The 25,938-nt window shown below is 48.3% G+C and overlaps 1 protein-coding gene across 3 annotated transcripts; it reads right to left on the minus strand.

The window, feature by feature from the left end:
* Positions 1 to 10,811: 10,811 nt before the first annotated feature.
* Positions 10,812 to 17,851, minus strand: LOC135404516 (zinc finger protein 260-like). 3 transcript variants are annotated; one of them, XM_064639269.1, is made up of 3 exons: positions 16,360 to 17,245; positions 14,825 to 14,893; positions 10,812 to 14,405 (listed from the first exon to the last, which is right to left on the minus strand). In XM_064639269.1, the coding sequence occupies exon 3, from the start codon at positions 14,071 to 14,073 to the stop codon at positions 12,211 to 12,213; it is 1,863 nt and encodes a 620-aa protein (XP_064495339.1). In that variant the 5' UTR covers positions 14,074 to 14,405; positions 14,825 to 14,893; positions 16,360 to 17,245; the 3' UTR covers positions 10,812 to 12,210. The 3 variants fall into 3 exon arrangements, 2 of the variants coding, with proteins under 2 accessions (XP_064495339.1, XP_064495334.1); XR_010425717.1 differs by lacking the exon at positions 10,812 to 14,405 and adding an exon at positions 15,467 to 16,141 and having other exon boundaries at positions 14,883 to 14,970; positions 16,360 to 17,851; XM_064639264.1 differs by lacking the exon at positions 14,825 to 14,893 and having other exon boundaries at positions 16,360 to 17,240.
* Between the last annotated feature and the right edge of the window lie 8,087 nt (positions 17,852 to 25,938).

The raw sequence follows: 25,938 nt of genomic DNA on the forward strand, positions 1-25,938 counted from the left end.
TGGCTGCAGGTGTTTGATAGCTGCTTCTGCAGAACTGGGAGCATTTGTATGTGGGGGAGTGGAGAGGGGTGGAAAATCTTCTGCTGGTTCTTGCTCCAGCTTGCCATGGTTGGTTTGTTTGGCTGAGCTGGCAGGGTAATTTTTTTCATTAAATGCCTTCTGGCAGCAAGGACTGAAACCAGAGACTGCCCTGAGCAGGTGGGAAGAGAGCCAGGTACCCTTGGACTTCCCTGAGCACTGGGGGAATCCAAACCTGTGTGCTGTCAGATTGCTGCAGCCAAAAATGGCACCTTGGTGTTTGGGGACCACTAAACCCTGCCTGGCCTGGACCAGGTAGGATAGGCCTCACATCTGCTTGTCTTTCAAGCTCTCATCCCACTGAGAAGTGGAGAAGCAAGGTCTTGTCTCCTTCCATGTCATTTCAGCCTTCTCAGCTGCCCTCCAGCCCTTGGAGAGGGTGCTGGTACTGCCACCACAGGAGTTTCTTTCCCTGGGCTAGAAGCATCTTTGGAGGGTAGGGAAGTGTTCTCCTCTAAGCTTTTGCTTGGGTGTAAACACCCTTTTAAAGACAGGTTAGAAAACATGAATCCTATAATGGTTTTGGATTGAAAGAGACCTTAAAGACCATCCAGTTCCACCCCCTGCCATGGTCAGGAACACCTTCCACTATCCCAGGTTGCTCCAAGTCCCATCCAACCTGGTCTTGAACACTTCCAGGGATGGGGCATCCACAGCTTCTCTGGGCAATGTGTTCCAGTGCCTCAGCACTCTCACAGGAAACAATGTCTTCCTAACATCTAATTTAATTCTACTCTCTTTCAGTTTGAAGTCATTCCCCCTTGTCCTCTCACTCCATGTCCTTGTCCAAAGTCCCTTTTCGGCTCTCTTGGAGCCCCTTTAGGCACTGGAAGGGGCTCTGAGTTCTCCCCAATGCCTTCTCTTCTCCAGGCTGAACATCTCCAGCTCTCCCAGCCTGTCTCCAGAGCAGGGGGGCTCCAGCCCTTGGAGCATCTTGGTGGCCTCTGGACTCACTGCAGCTGCTCCACATCCTTCCTATGTTAGGGGCTCCAGTGCTGGATGCAGCACTCCAGGTGGGGCCTGACAAGGACAGAGTAGAGGGGGAGAATCCCCTTCCTTGACCTGCTTTTGATGCAGCCCAGGATACTTTAGGCTTTGTAATTCACCTGCCTGCCCTTACCTGTTGGTCCCTGATAACTGAGGATGGATCCCAACCTTTCCTCACCTCTGGTGTAAATCAGGCCTTTGGCTCTGTCAGCTGCAGGTACATTGATCCCCTCTGGGAAGCATTAGCTGTGTTAGCCCCTTGAATAGGTGAGTTTGACACTCAGCAAGGAAAGGCTTTAAGAAAGGATGCAGAAGAGGATGCTTGAAAACATCACTGGATTTGTGTGACTGGAAGCTGCTTTCTCTGTGCTAGAGGCTGATATCTTCTCCAGACTTGCAGGCAAACAGCAATTAGTGACTGTTTCTGAGTAATTTCCTTTTAGCCAAAGTTCTGCAGAAGAAGATGGACCAGGGGCATTGGAGAGGGAGGGGCAGACAGAGGCACAGAGGATGGGGGAGTCACCGTGCCCCTAAATCGCTGTGCTGCTGATTTTGTTTTGTTTTGCTGGGCTTGGCTGCATGAATTCGTCCAGGTGGTGACAGCAGGCACGTGGTCACTGCTTTCTGTCATCCTTTTCCTTCTCAAACTGCATCCTGGAATTAACTGCTTTATGTTTATGGAATTAACTGCTTTATATTTATGGAATTAACTGTTTTATGGGTCTGTCTTGTGCTTCAAAGAGGTGCCTGACCTGGAGCAGGGCAATTGCACCAGGGCGTTTCTTCAGCCTGAAGCTGCTCCAAGGAGCAGTGGTGTGTGAGCCATGGAGATGAACACCTCTGGATCCCTGCCAGGGCCTTTTGCAGCCCCAGTTTCTCTTATGCTGGGGGTGAGTGAGGGTCATGATCTTGGCAAATACCCCAGGATGGACAGAGCTAATGTAATAAAACAGGCCTGGTTATTAATTTGAGTGAACCACAGTGTGGACAAGTCACAGTGCCTGTGTGCCAGGTGCTGTGCAAACCCAGCCATGGGCAGGGAAAGGAGCACAGAAGGGCAGGAAGGGCGTCCAAAGTGGTTTAGGGTGTCCCTGCTTTTGAGGAATCCCTGAAATGACGTGGGTTTTGAGGCACAAAGGACCTTTGTGCCTCCAAGCATATGTCAGACCTGCTCCCTCCCAGGTGCTCCTGCTGCCCACCTTTTTGGAGAGTCAGGTCAACTCCTCTTCATCCATCTCCCAGCTGCTGCTGATGTCCAGGCTTGAAAAAGGTAATTAAACACCCCCACACTGCCAGCAGATGCAGCAGTACCATGTCCTTCATGGAAGAACCCAGAAAACTTTGCAGTGACTGGGAAAGTTCACAGTGAGTGGGAAGCCATCACCAGGGAACTAATTAGACAGCAAATTGTGAATCGGCTTCACAACTTGGCCTTCAAAGAGGAGTGTTAGCCCATGCAGGTAAGCCCTGCGTGGGGTTTGTAGTTAAAAACCTTGTTATTTAAAGTATAAAACAAGCTCTGGAACCAGCTGCATGGTGTTAAATTTGTTCAAGTGGAGACCAGACCAATGCCAGCCACAAGCAAGGTGCTCCTGCTGTTGTGGAGGGCAAGGGATGAGGAGGATTTTGGATGAGGTGAAACGTGAAGCCCTGCCCTGCTGGTGGTGGTGGTGCCCCAGCCCTGCCCAGCATCTGTGGGCAGCTGAGATGCTCCATACCCTTCTTAGCCCACGTTGATATGGGATGTAGCCAGCTGAACAAACATGTTCTAATATGCACTTGGTTTCCAAAAAGTCAATTGCTCACCTGTGTTTCAAACAAATAAAAAGGCTGGGACATATCTGAGGATATAATTAAATGCTTTAGTGCAGTCCTCCCCAGGACAGTGCAGATTTTACCTGCTGCTCCAGCACTCCAAAGCAGCAGTATTTCAGGTTTTACCTGTGTCTGTGCTGGCTGCTGGGAGCTGCACCCCTCAGCTCGTGGGTGCAGAATAACTGGGTGCTGTGCCTTTGACCAGCACTCAGTCATGCAGCAATCTTCAAACTCCTTCAAAGATAACTGCAAAAAATAGCTCAGAACAGGCTGTCCGGTGCCACTCTGCCTAAACCCACCCTAGGAGGGCTCTGCCCTTTGTTCCTGGTGCTCAGGCACTGAGGAGCTGATGGGAGCTAAGCAGGGTGCACCCTTCAGCCAGCAGCTCCTGCTTTCCAGAAGAGGGTGCTGTCAGGCAGAAAATAGCAAGTGGAAGAAAGGTATTTAGGCTCTGAAACTGTTTTATTTTTAACTCCAGTGGGTGTTTTCAGTTATGCTGCAGCCCTGAACCTCCAACACTGTGTTGCTCTAATGCTCTTTGTTAGTTCAATGGCTGAAAACGTTGTTGCAGGCTGGATTTTAATGCAGGTAAGACAACAAGCCCATGATAGTCTTAGAAATGTAGTTCATAACAGTTCATCTTCAGAGGGGGTGAATAGGCTGGTGCCTAGAATGAATCATGGAATGGTTTGGGTTGGAAGGGGCCTTAAAGATCATCTCATTCCAATCTCTCTGCCACGGGCAGGAACACCTTCCACTAAACCAGGTTGCCCAGAGACCCATTCAACCTTCCAAAGTGTGGATGGTTGTAGCCCCTGGTGCAGCCTCTGTGATCAGCAGAGTCTGGGGTGTGATATGTCTCAGTCTCAAGAGGGCTTTGCAAACAGGTGTCGTGAAAGCTCTGGTTTTGCTCTGGGATGCTGTGGAGGGGAGCACAGCCGATGTCTGAAGGTGGTAACATGAACCTTCCCTAGCTGGTGTGTTGCAAAAATCCCCCTGGATAAAAAGTAAAAGCTGAAGGTGACGGGCTTGTCCTAACAAAGACAGCTCCAACAGATGTACTTTGGAAACTCAGCTTAAACCTTCTTGATCCCTTATCTTTGCTGTGACCTGCAATTCACCCTCTGTGCCACACAGGCAGAGTTTAGTATTTGTAAGCAGCCTGTTCCAATGCTTGATGGCCCTTTTGGTGAAGAAATTTTTCCTAATATCTGATCTAAACGTCCCCTGGTGCAACTTGAGGCCATTTCCTCTCGTCCTATCACTTGTTACCTGGGAGAAGATACCAACCCCACCTGGCTACAACCTCTTTTCAGGGAGTCGTAGAGAGTGATAAGGTCTTTTTCTCCAGGCTAAACACCCCCAGCTCCCTTAGCTGGTCCTCATCAGGCTTGTGCTCCAGACCCTTCCCCTTCTCTGGACATGCTCCAGCCCCTCAGTATCTTCACTTGCATCACCAGGACTCTGGCTGTGGATTCAGACACTATTTAGGGTCATCGCCACATTTAGGAAGTGTATGAAGAGGATTAAAAGAGAAAGGTTAATTTTCTCTTCTAATACAAGAAGTAGCGAATAATTAATAAAATTAGCAGGGGACAGCTTTGAAATAGGTCCTCAAAGATCACTATGTGTTTGTGCCTTTCTTCCTCTCTTTGCTTTGTATCTTCTGGTGGCTGTTGGCTGGTCTGGCCCTTGTCCTCTCACTCCATGCCCTTTAAGAAAGTGCCTCTCCTGCTCTCTGGGAGACCCTTTAGGCACTGGAAGGGACTCTAAAGTCTCCTCAGAGCCTTCTCCAGGTGAACATCCCCAGCTCTCCCATTCTGTCTCCAGAGCAGAGGAGCTCCAGCCCTTGGAGCATCTCCATGGCCTCCTCTGGACTTGCTCCAGTGGGTCCATGTCCCTCTTATGTTGGAGGCCCCAGAGGTGGATGTAGCACTGCAGGTGGGGTCTCATGAGAGAGGAGTGGAGGGGGAGAATCACCTCCCATATTAATTCAATATTTCTGAGCTTTCTTTGCCTCTGAGCAAGGAGCCCCCTCAGTAATTTTCCAAATCCTCTGAGGCCATTTGCAAAAATGTATCGATGCAATGAAAAGCCCTTGATTGAATTTTCTGTCCTTGGGGGGAAAATCAGATATGAAATAATAAATATAAATTATATCCTGCAGGCAAAACCCTGCTGGCCACTAATACCTGCAGATTAATTGTACTAATCCTGTGTGATCAAGGGGAGATGGTTGGTTACTTGGCACTATTTTGGTCCCTCGCTTATGAAACTCCATCTCCGTGTTCGAGAGAAAAGATTTTACATAACAGTAATCACTCAGATAAGAAAAGGACTAAACTGTCCCAAAACATTTTATCTTCTGCACAGATGCTGCCCATGAATTTTGACTTGATTAAATAACACGGCGATGCAATATTTTGTTCTGAATAACGAATGTCCCTCCATGGCGGGGAAGGAGCAAGGCTGCTCTCTCAGCCAGCTTTTTGGTGCAGACAAGAAATGGGGGTAGATGGAGGCTGGAGAATCCAGCATTTCAGTGAGAATTGCTTGGAAAACAGCTAAGGGACACTGGAAAGAATCATAGAATCATGGAATGGTTTGAGTTGGAAGAGACCTTAAAGATCATCTTGTTCTACCACCCCTGCCATGGGCAAGGACACCTCTCACCATCCCAGGCTGCTCCAAGCCCCGTCCAACCTGGCCTTGAAAGATCTCATTGTGTCACCAAGAGGCCTGTGACACAGGTCTGGCTAAGAGAGGTTCCAAAGGGTGTGGCCCAGGTGCCTCTCTTTATGACAGGTTTTTATTCAGACTCCCCCACCTCCATCCCATTTGGGATGACTTGGATCCAACAGCACTGAAGCACAGCTTTCTTTAGTACAGTTTTTTATTAGAAAAATAGAGGCAAGTTATCTGCAAGGGAAGGAGGTGATTCTCATAGCTGGAAGATCCTACAGAGCAAAAGTATGCTGGGATGTGATAATGAAAAAAAAAGGATAATTGCAAAATGTAATCTATTTTGCTTTGTAAAAAGAGATATAGGCAAAACCAGCCAATATATCCATCCAACCATCATATATTAATATTTCAATGGGTATTCACATCTCCTGCCAGTTGCTCCATGTCCTGCCCAGCTACTTTCTGCCTACCAAAAATATGAAAACAAAGTCATAAAAAAATATAACTGGGAAATATTGTGGGTTACCATGGCCTTTCCACTGGTCTGTACCAGCAGCTTCCCTCAGGGAGCCACAGGCAGAGACTGTCTGCAGGCAGAGCTCCATCAGCACAGCCCAGCACAGCCAACACACCGGGAAGGGCTGGGATGTGTTTCCATCACAGGCATCTGCAGTGCTGACTCCGTGCACCGTGTCCAATAACTGCTGGCTGTGCAGCCCATGGCCCTACAGCCCCTGCTCTCTTCCCAAATAGACTGGATGCTGTAGGCTAAAAACACCACGGGCTGATGGGGATGTCTCACCCCGAGCCTGGCTCCCCTTTGCTGCTCGTGGGGATGTAGCCAGAAAGAGTCCTGGAGTCTAATCCCAGAGTCATAATTTAAATAGAGCAGAAAAAATTACTTTCTGCATCTCTTTCTTTCTTTTTCTTTCATTTTTTTTTTTTTTTGTTTGCTTGGGGTTTTTTGTTTGGTTTTTTGTGCACTTGTTTTAAACAGGGGGTGATGAGCTCAGATGTTTACATCTGTGCTGTAGAGACAGGACTTCAGGTGAGACAAAGCCAGCCCCAGAGTATAGAATCATAGAACCATAAAATCATGGAATATCCTGAGTTGGAAGGGACCCACAAGGATGATTGAGTCCATCTCTTGGCCCTGCACAGCGCAACCCCAAAAATCACACTGTGTGGACCCACAACCGCTGAGATAGGGGAAAAAAATAAATATATTCCGAATTTGTTTTATTTCCTTACTCAACATTGGGAAGATTTGCAGGTGAGAGACTTTGTTATCAAAGAATTTATCTTCATTCACCCAAGGCTGTCAAACTTTTCTAGAAAGCCCGTGGAAAGCTGCCCAACCACAGCTCATAAACACGGAGCTGCTTCTCTCCCCCAAAAGCAGCGTCCAAACGGGCCGTGCTCACACTCTACTAATTGTCCTCTGGGGTCTCATTTGGAAGATGCTCAGGCAAAGCCTTTTCTTCTTGTGTCCATGCTCCAGTAACATGCTCTGTTACTCATCTCTCATAATCCCCTGGCTGGAAAAGCAGTCACCTAATCAGGGCAGGAGCTGTGCCATGTGATGTGCGTAGCTGCTTCCTGACCGTCCCAGCCCCGGCTTGTTTATGTGCAGTGGGATTATTAGCAAGACATAATGTCAGTTAAAGAAATCGGTTAGGAAGGGGGTGCTGGATAATTTTTTCCTCGCTGTCCTTTAATTCCTGAAAGAAAAATCCCCAAACAAGGGACGAGGCGAGGGCTGAGCCCACACGCCGCCTCGCTGTCTCTGCAGCTTGCAGAAATAGGGCAGAGCCGTGCAAAGATTACTGGAGCAAGAACATCTTGCACACACACACACACACACAGAGACACAGAAAAAAAGCAAGCTTAAAAGGATACAAAGCTTTCAGGAAGCAGCAGTCTTCCACCACGGCCTGTTTTCCAGTGAATGAATTAATTCCCTGCTTTTCATGTGATAGTTTCCTGCGCTGTTATCACGGTCTGTTATCGCTCTGCCTATTTAGGGCTGATGAATTTACCACCAGGAAACAAATGTAGGGGAAAAAAAAAGCCAATTAAAACAACAGGAATGCTGAAGGAAATTTTCAAAATCACACAGGTCTACTGGAGGGAGAAAAGAATAAAATGGAAATGGTCCTTAATTTTGTGTAACTATCCATTTGGCTCATCTGGCGACCACGTGCACAAGCTGGCTTAGTTTTTGCAAGGTGGTAGTGGTGTATCAGTCCTTCCTTCAGCTCCTGCCATCACTTCATGGCATCAGAGCTCTTTGCTGTAGTTAATGGCAAGATATTAATTTAATGGACAGGATACAGAGCAGCAGGGACTGTAAGGGGGGATGGAACACAGCAGAATCCAGATCTGCACAAGCAGAATCCAGATACTGAAAGCATGGGGAGAATGGGATGGCTTCACACCAGGTGATTTTATTGGGGATTGGGGCTGCTTGACCTCCAAAGGCACAGAAAGGTATTAAAAATCAGTGTTGGGTCTCACCACCTTTGTGCAAATTCAAAAGCAAAATCTGGCAGCTAATGAGGGAGTGGGAAGCCTGTTCCTGGGTGCTTTGTAGCAGTTACTGTCTGTTTTAGGCTGTGATTATGACCAACAGTGATGCCCTCAGAAACCCACAGCAAATCCATGGCCCTGTCAGCCTGGGTCACAGAGCATGTTCTAGATCATTTGGTGATGGCTGAACATGTGCTAATTCAGGACAAAGGGAACCCCAAGCCATGTCACTGAAAAAAATCCATGATGTTCCTGCACAGAGGAGCACAATTTTCTCAAATTTCATGCTGAAACTTTTAACCTGAGTCAGAGCTGGAGCCAAGGATGAGTTCCAGGGCAGAGCTGGATGATGCCATCCTGAATTGAGTTTAGCTGTATGGATGCAAGCCAGCTGGGTGCCCCCAGGGCTGGAGAAGTGTCCTTGGCCTGGTTGAATTACTCACACAGACACAGCCACTTTGCCTGGCTATTTATCAGCAGCACCTTGCAGGCAGCAGCTCTGGCAGTAAAGGTTGAATGTTTGGGAGGACATTCTCAGGAGGTTTAAAAGAAAATAGCAATTAAAAAAAAAAGAAAATAACTGAACAGTAAAAAAGGAGTTCAGTCTGTGTTGAGTATTGCATATTTTGTGCTTCTTGTGTTTTCTGATTTCAAATATGTGTCACTTAGAAGTTAAACAAATTTCTCCTGACATCTTTATTCAGATTAAATGAGTCCACAACTGTTTCAAAGCCTGACATGGGGGAACAGAAGGATGAGGATGTGCACCAGATATTGTTTTTGGGATTTTGTTTAGATCCAAATTTTGCCTCAGTTTCCCCATCTCTAAAATTAGGCTGAAATACTGTAACTATTATACTTTTCTTTTACAAGAATTTAGTATCCTGGGGAGAAAGAAATGTTACTACACTTTAGGAAACACAGTTCCAGTTTTTCTTGACCTTTTGGGTAGGAAGGTACACTCTGGATTGTTCCCTGTCACACTCCTGGCTCAGAAAGAACGTGCCAAGTGGCCACAACAAGGAGTGACATTGATATTCTCTTTGGTTCTCCCCAGTTACACAATAAAAAACAAAACCCAGGAGAAAATGGGGTGTTTTCATGCTTTTTTTTTTTTTTTGCTCTTGTATTTTTTTTTAGTTGAGGATGTGAGATGACACAGGCATATTGAAACAGTTGGACAGTTGAAGAGAAGCCTTGGGCAAAGGAGAAGTGAGGTCCCCTGGTATCTGTGACCTTATGCTGTTGCACCAGGTACCTTGTTGGGGGATGATATCATAGAATCAAGGAATGGTTTGAGTTGGAAGGGACTCTTAAAGCTCAGTGAGATCAGAGATTTTTCTATGGCCTTGTTCATGTGACCAGTCAGAAGCTTTGGTGCTTTGATGGAGATCTCTCACCTCTGCTTTGTTCCATCACAAGAAATCCCTTTGAAGGGAGGGACTGTGCCCTGGGTCAGGAGATGGAGACAGTGGAGAGGAGAGGACAAGGAGAGGAGTGTGCCTTGGCTTCAGGCACTTCAGCTCAATAACCTGGCCCCATGTGGTGCTACCTGGCTGCATCCCTTTGGCTCTGGATGGGATGAGAGGTGGTAGAAAGTAAATACTCATTCCCCATGAAGGCTGAAAGTCAAAAGTGAACAGACAAAGCATGTGTAGAAATATGTGATCATGAGTATCCTGTTGCTCACCCAGTTCTCACCCTGGTGTTTTTCCTTCCCTCGCTCCCCATCTGTGGGGACACCAGGGCTCCCTGCAGCCTGGGATTCTCCAACAAGTTCTCATGGGAACTGTTCATGTTCTCAAAGGACAAGTAAACATCCCAGGGCACTTCAATTGCTCTGGAGCCAGGGACCCTCTCATTCCCACCACACCAGAACACACCAAGCACCATTTAGCTCCACGTGTCCCACGGAAGCATGAAATGTGCTCTCTTGTTCAAGTGCTCCCCACCACAGCCTGTCTCCATCTCCATCCAGACAGGCCATGCTGAATGCTGGAGACAGAACTGAGATCATACACACAGATAGTCAAGAGTCAGTGAGGTGATCCTCAGCCAAATTCCTCCTGAAATCCATGGAAACAATGTGCACAGCTAGAAATAGGACAGCAGTTGTGTCCAGACAAGCCTTACCTGACCCATGGTGGAAGACCAGATTTCTTTTTTAAAAAAGTCATCAGAGCTTGTATTTCTCTTCATCAACATAACATTCACTTTGGTTTAACTCCACTGAGATCCTGAATTTACTGTACAGACTTTAAGGCAAAAACAGACCGTGTGGGCATCCTTTGCACTTGGTGACAGAGACTGCTCAGGGAGTGCTGACACATGTGGGTTTCTGCATAAGACCTATGCAGTAAAAAATGAGGCAGTTATTGAGATTTTAAGCATTTTGGTGTTATTATCTGGGAGCCCTTTTAATGGGTTTAGGGAGAAAAGGTTGAAGGCTGTTTTGCTACTGCGAGGACTTGGCTTGCTTCAATCCTGGTGTCCCTGCCCATGGCAGGGGGGATGGAACCTGATGGCCTTTACAGTCTCTTCCAACCCAAACCATTATTATTCTGTGATAATCCCCAGAAAAACCCACTTGGCTACCACTGGTACACATCTGACTTTGCTTTGCTCACCTGTTGCACTGTGTGGAGAATGTAGTGCTGTTCTGACACTTAAGAGTTCATAAAAAAACCCCAAAAATCAACAACAGAAAAGACACCCACTTTGTTCCTTTTTTTCTTTAAATACTTGTTTATTGAGAAGATATTACAAACTATCAGCCCTCATCTTCCCCAAAAGCTTGGACACCCATAGTGATGGAAGATCCGATGATGTCCAGGAAACCTACTGGCACTGACTTATTGCATGGAAACAATAATTCAACTGGGAAACCTCTCATACCTGTTCTTCTTCCTGGTAAAAGTCTCTACAGCCTGAATGTGCTCAGCTAATGAAAAGGAAATAAATGCCATCCATCTGGTGAGCATTTTCTCTTACTGTCATTCTCTACTGTATCCCTAACCTACTCCTCAAGCCAAAAAGAGGCTGCTTTGTTTGGCTAGTTTGGCTCAGCCTTATTGTTCCCAAAAACATGGTTTCCCAGCCCTGCAGAGAGATTTCTACCCAGCATATGGCCCAGATCCATTTTTCTAACAAGGGTGTTCCTTAAGTCTCCCCTGGAACATCCTAAACTTGTTGTTTTCCCCTGTATGTCAGCCTTTTCTGTCCCAAAAAAGAATCTCCACCAGATCAGAGGGATTTGAGGGGAAACTTCACAGGAACCAGTTTGTGGATTCCATCACAACTCCACCAGGGGCTTTCAAGACACAAAGATTCATCTGACCAGGGAACACTCAAACAAACCATCAGCAGTGACTGATAACAACTGCTGAACTGTCCATGCTTTTGAGTAGCTGCACAGTCTCCTTTGCACTGGGAAGGGAAAACATCCCAATAGGAAAATCATTTTCAATTCTCTAGTTCATAAAGCCTGAAGACGTTTTCAACTATTCCTGCTACTTGGTTTGAACTTGCTAAATCATGCCCAGTTCAGGGATCTGGCTTAAGCCAATTTGGGAGCCTGGTTTGGGGGATTTGAGGCTTAGAACCCTGGTCTGGCTGGCAGTAGCTTCTCCCAGTGGACAAGTGTCCATCAGCCCAGGAGAATAAAGGTGTGGATCAGAGATACGTGAGGGAGAACAGGAGACTTGGCTCTTGCTTTAAACACTTGACCAGTTGGGAGAGGTTCTCTTCATTTTTCTCAGAAACACAGTAACCTAACAAAAAGAAATCCTGCCTGGTCCTCCTGGCTACATATCGTCCACACAAGATAATTTCGGCATCCACAACTTTAATAGCACACGCACACAAAGGATGCCAAGCTCTTATCCCTCCACCTTCAAGTGCTTGGGTTCTCAGCTCCATCCCACAGCTGTGAACAAGTGATAGCCCAAGGGTTGTCCTCAGAAAAGTGCCTGACTACTGTTTTCCATCTCTCCTCTGCCCCTTGACCCCGCTGAACCTTCAGGTTGACCCGCCCACCCTCACACATAAGGCAAGCAGTTTGTCTCCATCTCTCCCCTTTCCTAAAGGACTTTCCCACAGGAGCAGACATCCCACTGCTCAGCTCTCCTCTTCACTCTTCATGGGGGCCAGTGCCCTCTGTTCAGCGTGGTGGGGTCCAGTCTCTGTGGTCTCCCCAAGCTCTGAGCAGGGAGCAGTTCCTTCCCGCGCGTGGATCTTCTGGTGCCTCTTCAGGTACTTCTTCAGCCGGTAGCGCTTCCCACAGACCCCACACTTGTAGGCTCCCCCCCGGGAGTGGAGCAGCTGGTGTTTGATCAGGAGGCGTTTATGCGGGAAGCACTTCCCGCACTTGGTGCACTTGCAAGGCCCCATGCGGACGTGGATCGACTGGTGGCGGAAGAGGTTGGCCTTCTGGTTGAAGGTCTTCTCGCACTCTGGGCACTGGTAGGGCTCCTCCTTGGTGTGGATCCTCTGGTGCCGGACCAGGTTGGATCGCTGGGTGAAGCTCTTCCCGCACTCGGGGCACTTGAAGGGCTCGCTCAGGTGGGCGCGCTGGTGCCGGACCAGCTTGCGGCTCATGCGGAAGCTCTCCCCGCACTCCCCGCACTTGTAGGGCCCCTCGCTCGTGTGGATCTTCCTGTGCCTGGTCAGGTTCGACTTCTGGTTGAAACTCTTCCCGCACTCGGGGCAGGGAAACATCCGCTCACCCTTGGGAGCTCCTTTTGCTGAGGGATCTCTCTTGGACGTGGATTTCTCCTGGTTCTCCAGCATCCCCTCTTTGGTGGACTGGCAGTGTTTCTTCTGCTTCCTCTTTGGGCTCTCCTGGTTGGCCTCCACACCAGGTTCCTCTTTAATCTGGATCCTTTGGATAGCACTGGGGTTTGGCTTCTGTCCATAATGCATCCCAAAGTCAGTGTTTTCCTCTGGTTCTTCCTTCACATGGAGCACGTGGTTACTGGTTATAGCGACTTCCTGTTCGTGCTGCCCATCAGCATCTTCTTCCTTTTTAGGCTGTCTCCCCTGTAAAGCCAGCAGTGGGATCTTTGGATCAAAGAGCTTTCCATAGTCCAGGTTTTCTGGTGACTCTTCCTTGATGTAAAGTTTCTGGCAGGCTACTGCAGTAGTGCTTGCTGTGTCATCAGTGGGTGGCTCTGGCTCCTCCTTCACCTGGATTTTCCAAGGAGAGTTTTTTGGATTAGATGGGTTTCTAGGTATGCTACACCCCTGGGCTACATCTCCTTCACGAGTCATATTCTCCAACACACTCTCCTCTGACCTGAGGGCAAACTCAGGCTCCTCTTTAACCTGGATGACCCGGAGAGACACGCTGTTGATGTGCCCCTTTTGCTTAGCATGATTCCTCTGGTGGACATCGAAATACCTCTTGGTGCTCAAGCTCTTCCCACACTCCGTGCAGATGAAGGGTCCCCCCCTCAGGTGGATCTTCTGGTGAGCCACCAGCGTGGCCCTTTGCCCAAAGCACCTGCTGCACTCGGGGCATTTGAAGGGCTTCTCCCTCCTGTGGGTCTCCCTGTGGGTGGTGAGGGTGCCCTTCTTCACAAAGCTCTTCCCGCACTCCGTGCAGGCGAACGGCCTCCTCTCCCTGTGGGTGCGCATGTGGATGTTGAAGTAGATCCTGGTGCTCAGGCTCTTCCCGCAGCGGGCGCAGGGGAAGGGGCCCCCCTTGGCGTGTGTCCTCTGGTGGGCAGCCAGGCACATCTCCAGGCAGAAGCAGCGCCCACACTCCCCACAGCAGAAGGGTCTCTCTCCCGTGTGGATGCTCTGGTGGGTGGTGAGGTGGCCCTGGGTGGTGAAGTGCTTCCCACACTCCCCGCAGGTGAACAGCTCCTCGGCCGTGTGGATCCGCTGGTGTCTCCTCAGGTTTCCCTTCTTGCTGAAGGATTTCCCACACTCCTGACACAGGTGGGTCTTTGGCACCCTGTGCTTAAAAATGTCCTTCATGGCAGCAGTGCCCCACTACCCTGCACCTCGTGGGGCTGCTAAGCAGCTGATGGGTACAGTAGAGCCACAGAGTCATGGGGATGGACTGTCTGTGGGGATACAAAAGCCATCAGGACACACACATCAAAGTGTACTTGAACGGATGCACTTTATTCCCTGTAGGAAACAGGTGTATGCCATGCTGTATGCCAGCTCTGGGCCAACATGGACTGTGTGGTATTCCTCATTCCTCATCCTTGTAACTCCATCTCCTGCCTCCTCTCATCTGGACAGGCTTCTCTGGCATTCCTGGAAAGGCTTCTCTGGTATTCCTGGAGACTCGAATTGCCAGACTGAAAAAATAAAGGGGAAATAATTAGGTTATTATTTCTTCCCCACCTCCTGTGTTCACTGTGTCAACACAATGGCTGACACCTTGGTGGTTGCAGGAAAGGCTGAACCTGAGATCTGTGAAGCCACAAGCCCAGCTGAACACAAGCAGAGAGGGCAGGAACAGGATGATTTCCCTGGCAATGGGGGATCTGTGATGCACTGACTGCTGTAATGACATGGAGGTTTCGGCTCTTCTGTTGCTGCACTAGTGATTTACTCTTAGAACAGACCTCTGTCCTTTGACCAAGGAGAAATGTAAGTTAGTAAGCTAATTAAGTAATGCACTTTGCATTTCAATTAGACTCATTTTTGGGGAGTGACTCTGCAGCAACTTAAATCCCTTGAAATTAGAAGAAAACCCAAACTTGGCATCACTTACAAAACTGCTTTGGGCTGGAAGATCTCCATGCACAGGGGAGGACAAGTCAGTGATGTCCTGAGTGGGCAGCTGGAGAAGGAAGACATGGAAAGCTAAAAGTCCTTTGTCCTCCTCAAGAGGGTTCAACTGGCAGAAGGGTCTTGATCCTATGTATTTCCATCAGAAAAAATCAATAAATCAGGGCCAAGAGAGATGTGAGCAACATGTCCTATCAGGAGTGTGAATTGCAGCAGGGAGAGGAGCCAGAAAGGCTGAGGGGAGGAAGGCAGCGGTGCTGGAGATGCCTGTCAACAACATCATGTGTGGCTGGGCAGGATTTCACTGATGGTACTGATGGCTGAGGGTGAGGCTGCCAGAATCTCCAGTTATGGGGCAGGAGGCCAGCAGGGAAACATGCTGCCAATGTCACCTCATCCCTGGAGGTCTGAGATGCCGTGGCTGAGAAGGTGAGTCGCTGGGGAGCTTGTCACTGAAGTGCAGGGGTGGGGAGGGGGGATGCCATGGGTCAGGGGACAAGTGGTGGGACATGTGGAGTATAAACATCCAGGCACAACTGTGGTGCAGAGTTTGCAGCTACGTGGTCCTCAGAAGAGAGGGGTCAGAGTGGTAAATGAAGAGCTCAATTATAATCGGGAAAATTACTTCAGATTTAGTCACGTTTCTTTTCAAGCTGATCCATCTGGATCCCCACTGATGCTGGTAAGAGCTATGACCAAAACACAACATTCCTCCTGTCCGAGCTGAGTTCTCCATGATGGTACAGAGGAACCACAGGAAAACAAAATCAGTGATGATAATAATGGTAATGATGATGATGATAATGATGATGATAATAAAACAAAAAAAAATCAACTACCTGGAAAGTTATACCGAATCAGGAGAGACAAAACACATCCACTTGGAGCAGGAGCAGGAATTGGGTTTAGCATTCGCTGTTGTTGGAGGGGAGGGGCCAAGACTTCTCCATAGAGGGGGGAGCAGCTGTGTGACACTACAACAGGTTTTATTTTAACGCAGACAAAGCCTCAGCAGCAGCCAGGCTGGAAAGAGGACTCAGAAAAGTTCAGCATTGTATTTTTATTAAGGAAGATCAGTAACCCCCTGAGTGGGTGGTGGATTGAGCCTCCTGGCACTAAGGACCCTCCCGGGGGGTGTGGGTGACGCCGGGGGGACACGGTCGGCCGCAGATGCCGGTGGCTCATTGCGGTGTCCGCGGCCTCTCCCCTCGCCAAGGATGCTCTCGTCCGTCCCTTGCAGGCACCTCTCACCACCAGCAGCGTTTCAGTTGCCTGGATTTTTGTCAAAACCCAACAAATCCTCGAAAAAGGATAAAAGAAGAACCTCCTGCCTACTTTCTCCCTTTCACTTTCCCCCCGCCCCCCCCCCCAGTCTGCAGATCCTACGGATCCAAATCCTCTCTTTACTTCCAGCTCCGCAAGCCCCGGGGCTCAGGGTTTGAATCGAGGGCAGAATCAGATGCCAGGCAGTTGCTTCGTCTTTCCTTTGAGCTACAGGGACGAACGAACGCCTCTTACCTGAGCGGTGCCTCAGGTTCGGGCGGGCATCTCCCTCCTCCGGGGCATCCTCGGCGGCACAACCGTGTGACTGGACTGGGAGTTGTGTCGCGGCCAGAGCCGGGCTGACCTAAAGGAAGTCTGTGGCCAGAGCAGAGAGAGCTACCGGAGGAAGGGTGAAGCCAAACAAAGCCGAAGAGGAAAGGTTGGCGGAGCAGGGAGGGGACAGGGAAGATGCTCTGAGCTCGGAACGCCCGGAGGGATTTCCACGCCACCGTCAAGGTGTTGGCGGGAGCGCTGGGAGGGAGCGGAGGGGAATTTCTCCCTGATGAGTCTTTCTTCTGCACCGTTGCGTTGGTGGGAAGCTGGAAGGGTCCCCGGCTTGCGCTGCCTTCTGGGAATTGTAGTTCCCCCTCTGCATCGCTGGTCCCCATCCCGCTTCCCTGCTCTGGCCGCTGGGTCAGCATCAGGACATTTCCATCTTGCCCCAGCTGTGTTTCAGCATCGGGACATTTCCCTCTTGCCCGAGCTGAGATTGTTCCTTTTTTTGTTGTTGTTGTGGGAAGGAAAACATCCTTAGGCACTGCAAGCATCCTTCTTCCCTCCCGGGCTCATTGTCTGGGACTTGCTCCAGGAAGCGTCAGGAGAGGAAAGACGCATTCCAGGGAGTATTTCTATGTCTGTAGCAGCTTGCAATCCCCCTTGGAGGGGTGGCAGCCTTCGAGGCTTGTGCCCATTTACCAGCAAAGGATCCCTTTAATGCTCAGTGACAGCACAGGAGTGAGTGGATTTGACAAGGGGGGACGCTGAGGTACGTGGAGTGGATTTAGCAGAGGGATGAGCATGGCCTGGGAGAGGCTGAGCCTCAGCAGGACCTCATGGGAAACACCCAAACCTTCCTGAATCTGCACTGCACAATGAGGCTTGAAGGATCAGCAGGAAGCTCTAGCCCAGGACACCTCCCTGTGAGGGTTTTAGGAGCATGGGAATGACAAAAAGCTGTTTAGCATGACTCTTCCCTGGAGCAGTTACTAGATGCTGTCTATGTCTCTGAGGCTGGACAATAACACTCATTCCTGAATGCACCAGCTCCTCCAATCCTGTCCTAAATATGGCACAAGGCTGCAAACATGCTGTTCTCCCCCTCTCTGACTCAGGGAAACTGATGCAGGAGGTGGTGAGGTATCTGGCTTGGATCACACAGGGAAATTTAAAGTTACAGGGTCCCTGGAGTTCAGATTTACTCTACACTCTGTACATGCCTGGGCTAAAAGTCTGCTGATGTATTTCCTACCCCAGTACAAACCAGCAGGATGAGGCAGCAGCACCAGTTTGAAGGTGCACCTACATTCCAGCTTGTATCCCAGATCAGAGAGGAAAGAAGTCATAAAAATTCAACCACCTTTACACCAGTTCATGCACAGAGAAGATACACAAGCCTCATTCAGTTTGCCTTACTGAAGCTGTCAGCTTTGAGGCACAAGTGCCACAGCAGGTCCCTGACAGACAGGAGAGACCACAGTGTAGGGCCACAGTAGATCCCAAGTCATATTCAGGACTCCTTAGGCAACATGCCCCACTTTCCATCCTTCCTATTTCCATAATATCTTCCCACAAATCCTGCTCAGTTCCAGTCAGCAGCCCCATCAACCAGCTCATCTGGATGTGTGGCTCCATGGAGGGTGAGAGGTTGGGGCAGGGCATGGATGAGGGGCTGACATGGAGCAACTGAGAGGGGAATGTTTGTGTGACTCCTTTGCTGCTGAAAGTTCTGGAGGAGGGGCCAGGATCCTGCCATTCCATCTGTGTCAATGTCCATTCATCCACTGGGGCACAGTTTACCTTGCTCCAAAGTGGATAGCTCCACCGGGGCATTTGACTTGTGCCCTCAGGGTTCCTGTTTCTCTCCACTGACATCTGCATTTCCCTGGCTCATCCTCTCCTTCAAACAAACCACATCTGCCAGATGGCCCCTCAGGCCCATGCCAAGTCCCAAAATCCAAGAAAAGCGAGATAAAATATTCCATTATATCATCCCAAGGTTTTGCTCCTGCGGTCAAAGTAGACTCAGAGCACCTTATGTTCGTCCCCAAAAGGGCTTCATGGGCAAAGTTTCAGGGCACAGTTAGGCTGTGTCTAAAACTAGGTCTTCCTAAGCCCAGTTTGGAAGTGGTGGCCCCCCAGACCTGAACAGTCTCTGCTATCCCAGGGAAATCCACGCTGGAAGTGCAGCTGTGCCATCAGCTGCCTCTACAATGCACCACTAGATGCCAGTGAAAGCTCTTCCTGGTTCTCCTGCTTAGAAAACCTCACACTTTGGGCAATTTGCTTTGTTATATTGTGGGGGTTTTGTGTTTTTTTTTGTTTTGGTTTTTTTTTTTTGTTTTGTTTTTTTTTTTTTTTTTAAGGTAGTCCCTTTTGATTCACTTTTGATCTAATAAAGTCTCCTTACAATTAGGCAATATGTATAAATATGTGTGATTGTGTTTTGTTCACATCCTCTCTCTGTTTCTCCACTTCTCTCTCTGTTTGTCAAAGATATATTATCTATTTGCTATTATTTAAATGAGAACTATTTCCCAGTGTCTCCCCAGACCAGGATCTCATCCCCAACCTCCTTTCCTCATCCTGCTTCCTATTAAACACTCCAGTCTTCAAACCTGCCAAATCCCCAACCCACCTCATCATGACCTGATGTCCTGACATGGACAGTCATTCCAAGAAACATCCAGGTGTTGGCATGGCATATCCAAGCCCTCTCCTCCTTTGGGAGATGATTCTTCATATCGGGTCACCAAAAGGCAAGATGCAGGTCCAGCTTATCCAGCTCTGGGAATAATAGCCTGGAGGAACAGACCTGTACAGAGCTGGGAAGGGTATCAAGGAGCAGAAGCAATTTAGTGCAGTAGTGCCTATAACCAGCTCACAGATGTTTGGTGTTTAGCAGGAGGGTGAAATGAATCAAACTAGAAGAGAAACCCTACATGGGGAAAGGGTAAAAATTAAACAAATCTCACAGCCCTGTGCAGCATTGATCTCTGTGCTGCACTTCCCTGGTGTAGAGATTGGTATAGGACTGAAATGATCTCACCTTCTGTCTTACAGTGCCTGGAGTTCTGCACTTTGCCAAAAATAATCTGTCCCATGTTACCCTCTTGCATTTTCGCAGGGTCTAAGCCTTTGAGCAGCCTCTAGGCTTTGCACACACTATTATTTTCACCTGGCTGGGCAAGCTCCAAGTTGCTTGGACTGTCTCTTGGGCACTCAGAGTAAGCACAAAGCTCAGCAGCTACCCAGACTCCAGAAGGAGTGGGTATTTGTACCCTTCTTGTGCTGGGCACAGCCACCCTCTCACGGCAGAGGACACCCAGGGTCAGGAACACCTTCCCCTTTGGGCAGATTGTGTGTTGGTGCAGATTTCTCCTCCAGCACCAGGTGCACCTCTCACTCTCCTGAGTGCCTGATGCTGGCTGCCCTTGGAGACAAGATGTTAGACTTGATGGGGCAAAGATCTGATCCAGATTGGCAGTGTCTGTGTTGCTTTTTTAGACAAACCCAACTCTGTGTTTGACTGGCCAACTGTATCCGACAGGGCTGCAGAGGAGAAGTGAGAACTAAATTTAAGCCAAGCTGTCACATGCTCCAGTGCCTGATTAATTATTCAGTGAAATAAAAGTGGAATTTGACAAAATAAAGGAGAACGGGTAAATGAAATCTTCACTCTGCTTTAGCAGGAAATATTGATGCGGGTTTTATTAAAGATGCCACAGTCAATCATGTCAGGAGGCTTGAGGGTGAGAGGTGGGTTGTTGTGCTGGGCACACACAATGCAGGAGGGATGGACAATTCAGTGTGGAGAGATAAGGCAGCAGGGAGCCCAGTTATTTGTTCAGGTGAGTCCGTGATTGTTCCTGAGATTTGCAAACACGATAGGTGCCAGCTGAGGCTGAGGGAGCCCCTCACTGCCTTGTTACACTACAGATTGTTTTTATTAATTTAGGAAACAGCTCTCACAGCAAGGCAAATGTGATACAAGAGAATAAAGTGTTCAAAATGACAACTAATTTTCTATGCTATTCCAGACTCCCCGCTTTTCTTTAATTGCTTTCGAGCTTCTGATTAGCAAGGAAAGCTTTTCTTTTTTTGGCCCACATCTCCTACAGCTTCATTGTGCAGCCCAAGCCCATGGTTTCCCCTCCTGCTGCCATGAAAACAACTGCAGTGTCTGTGGCTCCTTCCGCATCCACCACATTCATCTGATAAGAGCTTGAAATGAAAAAGTGGTTTAAGCAAAAATGGCCTCAGCACTGATTTCAACCTGGACAGATCAGAATGACCCATCTGCCTTCCTGTCCTACCAGCAAAGGGCTTTTTGTTCCTGAAGGGTCAGTTGCTTGGGTTTGTTTTGCTGGGGAGAGCTGGAGTCAGGGCTGGTGACTACCTCCCTCTCTGTCAGGAGGAAAAAGGAAGGATTATGACTGTGATGTCCCCAAATCAGAAAGCCCTCCTTGCCCTACCCACCCTGCCTCGAGTGCTGTCACCATTGTGACAGGGAACAAACATCTCCAAGTCTTACAGGTGTTGAGCAGGGAACTGGGATGTTACAAGGACCGTGGTACCTGTCCCTGCACCCATCACCCTTTCATCCCCTGAGTCCTGCTCTCGTCACTCTGGCTGCAACTTTCTTTCCCAAAACAACAATCCTATTATAAGACAACATAAAAAAAAAAACCAAAACCAACTAGTAATACCTAAATGACACACCCAAGGTTGAACAGCACATCAGCAGCAGAGCAACCTCTCAGAAGTTGGTGTAAGGCAGCACAGCTCTGCCGTGTAACAGCAGCTTTCCCAGTGCCTTTCTAACACAACAGCTGCTGGCCAATGCTCTTGCTCTCCTGGCCTCATCCTGCCTCCTCAACAAACCCTGTAGGTCCTCCCTGCCAATAATCATGTGCAATGAAGTTGTATCTGCTCTAGTACTGAGTGCTACTTGTATTCTGACGTGTTTCAGTCCCCACATCCCACTGAGAGGGAACCAAAGAGGTATCCCTGGGACTGGGAGGCATCTTCCAAATCCAGATTATAAAAGGGTGGTCTAGTTGTGAGCCTGGCCTGTGCTGGTGCCTCAGTTTCCCTGCCTGGAGGGAATTGGCATTTCCAAGAAAGGGAAGCCTTTCCTTTCAAATCCCTGCAGCAGAGGAAGCCTCCCTGGTAGTGAGAGAAGCTTATATTCAGTGGAGGAATTTCAAGGCTGTGAATCATCTGCTCTAATTTAGACATCTGCTTTAGGCTGAGATGAATCACACCCCAGGCCTGCCTGACTTGGTTTCTGCATGCTACCTGGGAAGCCTGGCTCAGGGAACCCTGCACATATTGCCAAGTAAATCCTGCTGACAGGAGGTCCCTGAAGGACCAAACCCTGATGTGCTGGCTCCCCTCTTCCCATGAATCTTACCAACTTCACTTCTCTCTGGGATTTGTCAATGGAGACTAAAGGAAAGAGGCAGGTGTGAATTCCCTCACCAGGAGGCCAAGGACGTGTTGTGCCTCCTCTGACCTGCCCTGTCACAGGGTGCAGGGCTCTGGGGAAGCCCAGTGTGTCCCGCTGCAAACAGCCCTGAGAACTGTGAACAGCTGTGGGAAAGCTGCTGATAAATGTGTAACTAAATGCCCAGGGCTGCCCTGTGTGATGGTGATGAAAGAGAGTTGAATATTTGTGCACATCCCACACAAACACCCCCTGTTCTCCCTTTCCACACTCCCCGATGGCCAAGGTGGTTTGTCCTAAAATAAGAACACTTTGGCTTTAAATGGAAAGTGAGTAAGTTTAGATCAGATTTTAGGAAGAAATTCTTCACTATGAGGGTGGTGAGGCCCTGGCACAGGTTGCCCAGAGAAGCTGTGGCTGACCCATCCCTCTAAGTGTCCAAGGCTGGATTGGACAGGGCTTGGAGCAACCTGGGATAGTGGAAGGTCTCCCTGCCCATGGCAGGGGGGTGGAACAAGATGATCCTTAAAGTCCCAACCCAAACTGTTCTATGATTCTGTGAACAGCAAGTGAATATTGAAGAAGGAGCTGTCTGGCTGCTCCTATAAATAATGCATTCCAGAAATGGAGAAACTGAAGTGTTTGTGGTTGACTTTGGTGAAAAATGGGATAAAATGCTGCTGGAGACTGAGCCAACCAGGAAAACTGTTGTGACAAGGTTGCAGGCAGCTTCTGGGTGGATCCCACACCTGGCAGGGATGCCTGCAGGGTATGTCAAGCTCGAAGACAGGGAACACTCACTTTTGGATGGGTGAGTAAAAAGCACTAAAATCTTGTCAAACACTAAGGGAAAATCCTAAAGCAGCTCCATAGGTGCCTCATTGCTTTGTAATTGTGAGTTCTGCAAGGCCAGAGACTGTAAACCTGCTGATATTATAATCCTTTAGACAACACAGACTGCTGACCAAATCTGAGACCGAGTGGCCAAGCTGCACATAGACGTCTCTGAGAAGTTCAGACAGCAAAGGGATCTCACTGAAGCTCGTGACTCAACAGGAGGGACCATAACCCAACTTTACTATAACCTAAAATAATCTCTATAAAATGAAATAATCTATAATCTAAACCATATATATCAGAGAGTAGGTATTTAGATACTGCATTGGCAATATTAAGGTCCTGTATTAGCAATAAATCTAATTATAATCATCCAGATAATCACTGTGTCCTATTGTCATGCCTGGTTGAGAGCCTTCACTAGACTATACTGCCACATCACTAATATTTCTCTTGCTTTGTCTTCTAGTGTAGAGAACATTTCCTTCCTCCTTGCATTGCTTCTTAGATACATCATCCCTGTAGTAAAAATACATCCTAGGAGAGAAGCACCACTCACTCCCCTGGACCAAGGAAAACAGTAACCTTATACTGAAATGCTCAGCCTGTGCTTAAAGGACAAGCTTCCTTTGGCACAGGGCAGTCATTGCTTCTTCTTTCTTTTAGATGCAGTTTGGTTTAATCCCTCTCATCCCCCCTGTCACCCTCCTCAAGAATCATTCACTGTCCTTCACTTGAGAAAAAATAGTCAGGATTTCTATTTATAAAGTCTACAAGAATTAATAAGGATAAGATATTAACAAGAATTAATAAGTCATTTTTGGAGGGTAGAAACACGTTTTCAAAGTGGTTTTATCTATCTACAGAGGACCAACAAGCTGGTGAAGAAAATTAACCAAGCAAAATACTCACAGTTTAAAAGTGGTTTTATCCATCTACAGAGGACCAACCGACTGGCGAAGAGAAAAATCCAAACAAGGCCTTTCATCAGCTTTTGTGACTTCTCAGAGACCTAGTGAGTAGTTCACAAATTTATCTCTTTCAAATCATGTGAAAAGCCAGAGGAATTGAAGTCTTCATCCATCAGACTTTACTCTCATGTTCAGGGTGAGCTTTTAGCCAACAGCTGGAAAGCCCTATGGATTTCAACCAAGAAGCCTTAAAAACCGAACTTGCTGATGAAAAAATGGGGTGGAAGTCCTTCCAGCATGACATGGAAACCAAATGTTTTAGGAAAAATATCTGTGAGCCCTCCAGCTCCAGGATATTTAGGATCTGTAACTCTTGGTGATTCAGTCACCACCCTGAAAGGAGACACCCAGAGCATTACTGGTACTTCTGCATCCTCAAGGCTTCACATCAGGAGACACTCAGCAAAGATGTCAGCTGTTTATAAATATTTTGTCAGCTGTTTATAAATATTTAGCGTCTTGCCCAGGTGAGGGGTCATGGTGAAGTGCCCACGTTTCCAGAGCACAGGTGTTGGCAGCATGAGCTTACAGCAGTCATGGGGATTTTCTGGGTGCCTGCTCAGGGGAGAAGACACTATTGATATTTAAAGGTTTGTTGTCTTGTTTTCTTACACTTCTTCTAGAGGTGGAGAAAATGAGTGGCATCCTGGCTCTTGTATTTTATATGCTGCTTCAAAGGAGAGGATGCTTTAAAGGACACAAAAGAGGGTTGAGAATGAAAAAAGCCCCATTTTCCTTGTTATCTGCTCAGTGTGGGCTGTGATGTGCTGTCAGGCAGCTGTAGCTCTGCATGACATTAGAAACACCTTCACTCATCTCTCATGCTCTCCCATTTTATTTGGAGCAAGCCAAGTCCTTTATTTGAAGCAAAACCTAGAGCAAGCACTGGCTTTCAAAATTAACAAATGCTGACATTCAACACTAATCTTTTCCAAGAGCAGAGTAGATGTGAGAACAGCCCAAGTAGCTTTGCTCTTTGAATGGGTGATTTCATTCGCTGTGCAATTAATTTGAAGCTCTTGAAATCAGCCTGTTTGTAACCATCAGAGCAGGGCAGGAGAGCTGTTATCATCCAGCAACAGCAAGAGAAATAAATGGGGTTTATTCATCTGCAGAATAATCAATACATCTTGAATCCTGGGTTCAGTTTCGGGCCCCTCACTGCAAGAAGGACACTGAGGGGCTGGAGCGGCTCCAGAGAAGGGAACAGAGCTGGTGAAGGGTCTGGAGCACAAATCTGACAAGGAGCTGCTGAAGGAGCTGAGTGGGCCCCAGCTTTAAAAAGAGAATGGATGCTTTTCAGCTGCTGCATTCTGGGCTCCACAGAGAACTGCTCCAGGTCCCTGAGTGATACAGGTGGTAATCATGTGACAATAAGTCTCATCTAATGTGAACCCGAGCTCTCACCTCCTGCTCTGTGGACTGGGCTGAGTTAGCAGGTTTTGCTGCAGAACCGAAACCACGAGGACTTTCCACACAGGCACAACGCCCTTGTTGAAAGCTCAATCCCCTGTTGTTACTCCAGGGCTCCTTCTGTGCACGGGGAAGCTGCCGCTGCCCTCCCTGCCCATGTAGGCGAACTGCCGTGGTTATATAAACACGGGCTGAGTCCCTGGAGAGCAAAGTGCTGTCAGCAAATCAGAGGATGGCTCTCCTGTTGAAAGGAGCAGATGGTGCTTATTAACGGCATGAGCACCATAAAAGAAACCTTTGAAGTGCCAGGGCTTTGTTGTTCTGCTGTCGAAGTCAATGGAACTTTAATGCCGTGGCTTCCGCTGGAGTGGAACCAGGCTCTCCCCACTGATCTTGAAGAATATACTCAAGCAGCAGAGAGAGACTGATCTTCCAGTCCTCCAAATTTGCTTAGGTCAGAGCTTTTCTGCCATGGTGTTTTGTGGGGGTGTCTGTGCTGTGTTTCAAGCAGCCTCCACTTGCACGAGTGCCCCGAGAAGCTCCAGCCCCAGGCTGAACCCTGACACAGGGTTGTGGGGTGTGATCCTTGAGCAGGTGTCTGCTCAGCCTCCAGACCCAGAAATGCAGATATTTCTCTTCCTGCCTGACCCTGAGATTCCCCATCCCTGAAAGGGTTCAAGGTCAGGTTGGACAGGGCTTGGAGCAACCTGGTCTAGTGGAAGGTGTCCCTGCCCATTGAACAAGATGAGCTTTAAGGTACCTCTCAACTCAAAACTGTTCTATGATTTTATGATTCCATGACTCAGCTCCTGGAGTCAGCACAGCACGAGCTGAACCTGCCTGTGGTTGTGCCATCCTTGCACCTATGTCTGATCTGCTGGCACAGGA

Source organism: Pseudopipra pipra, chromosome 1 (genome assembly GCF_036250125.1).
Source record: "Pseudopipra pipra isolate bDixPip1 chromosome 1, bDixPip1.hap1, whole genome shotgun sequence".
Classification (NCBI taxonomy): domain Eukaryota; kingdom Metazoa; phylum Chordata; class Aves; order Passeriformes; family Pipridae; genus Pseudopipra; species Pseudopipra pipra.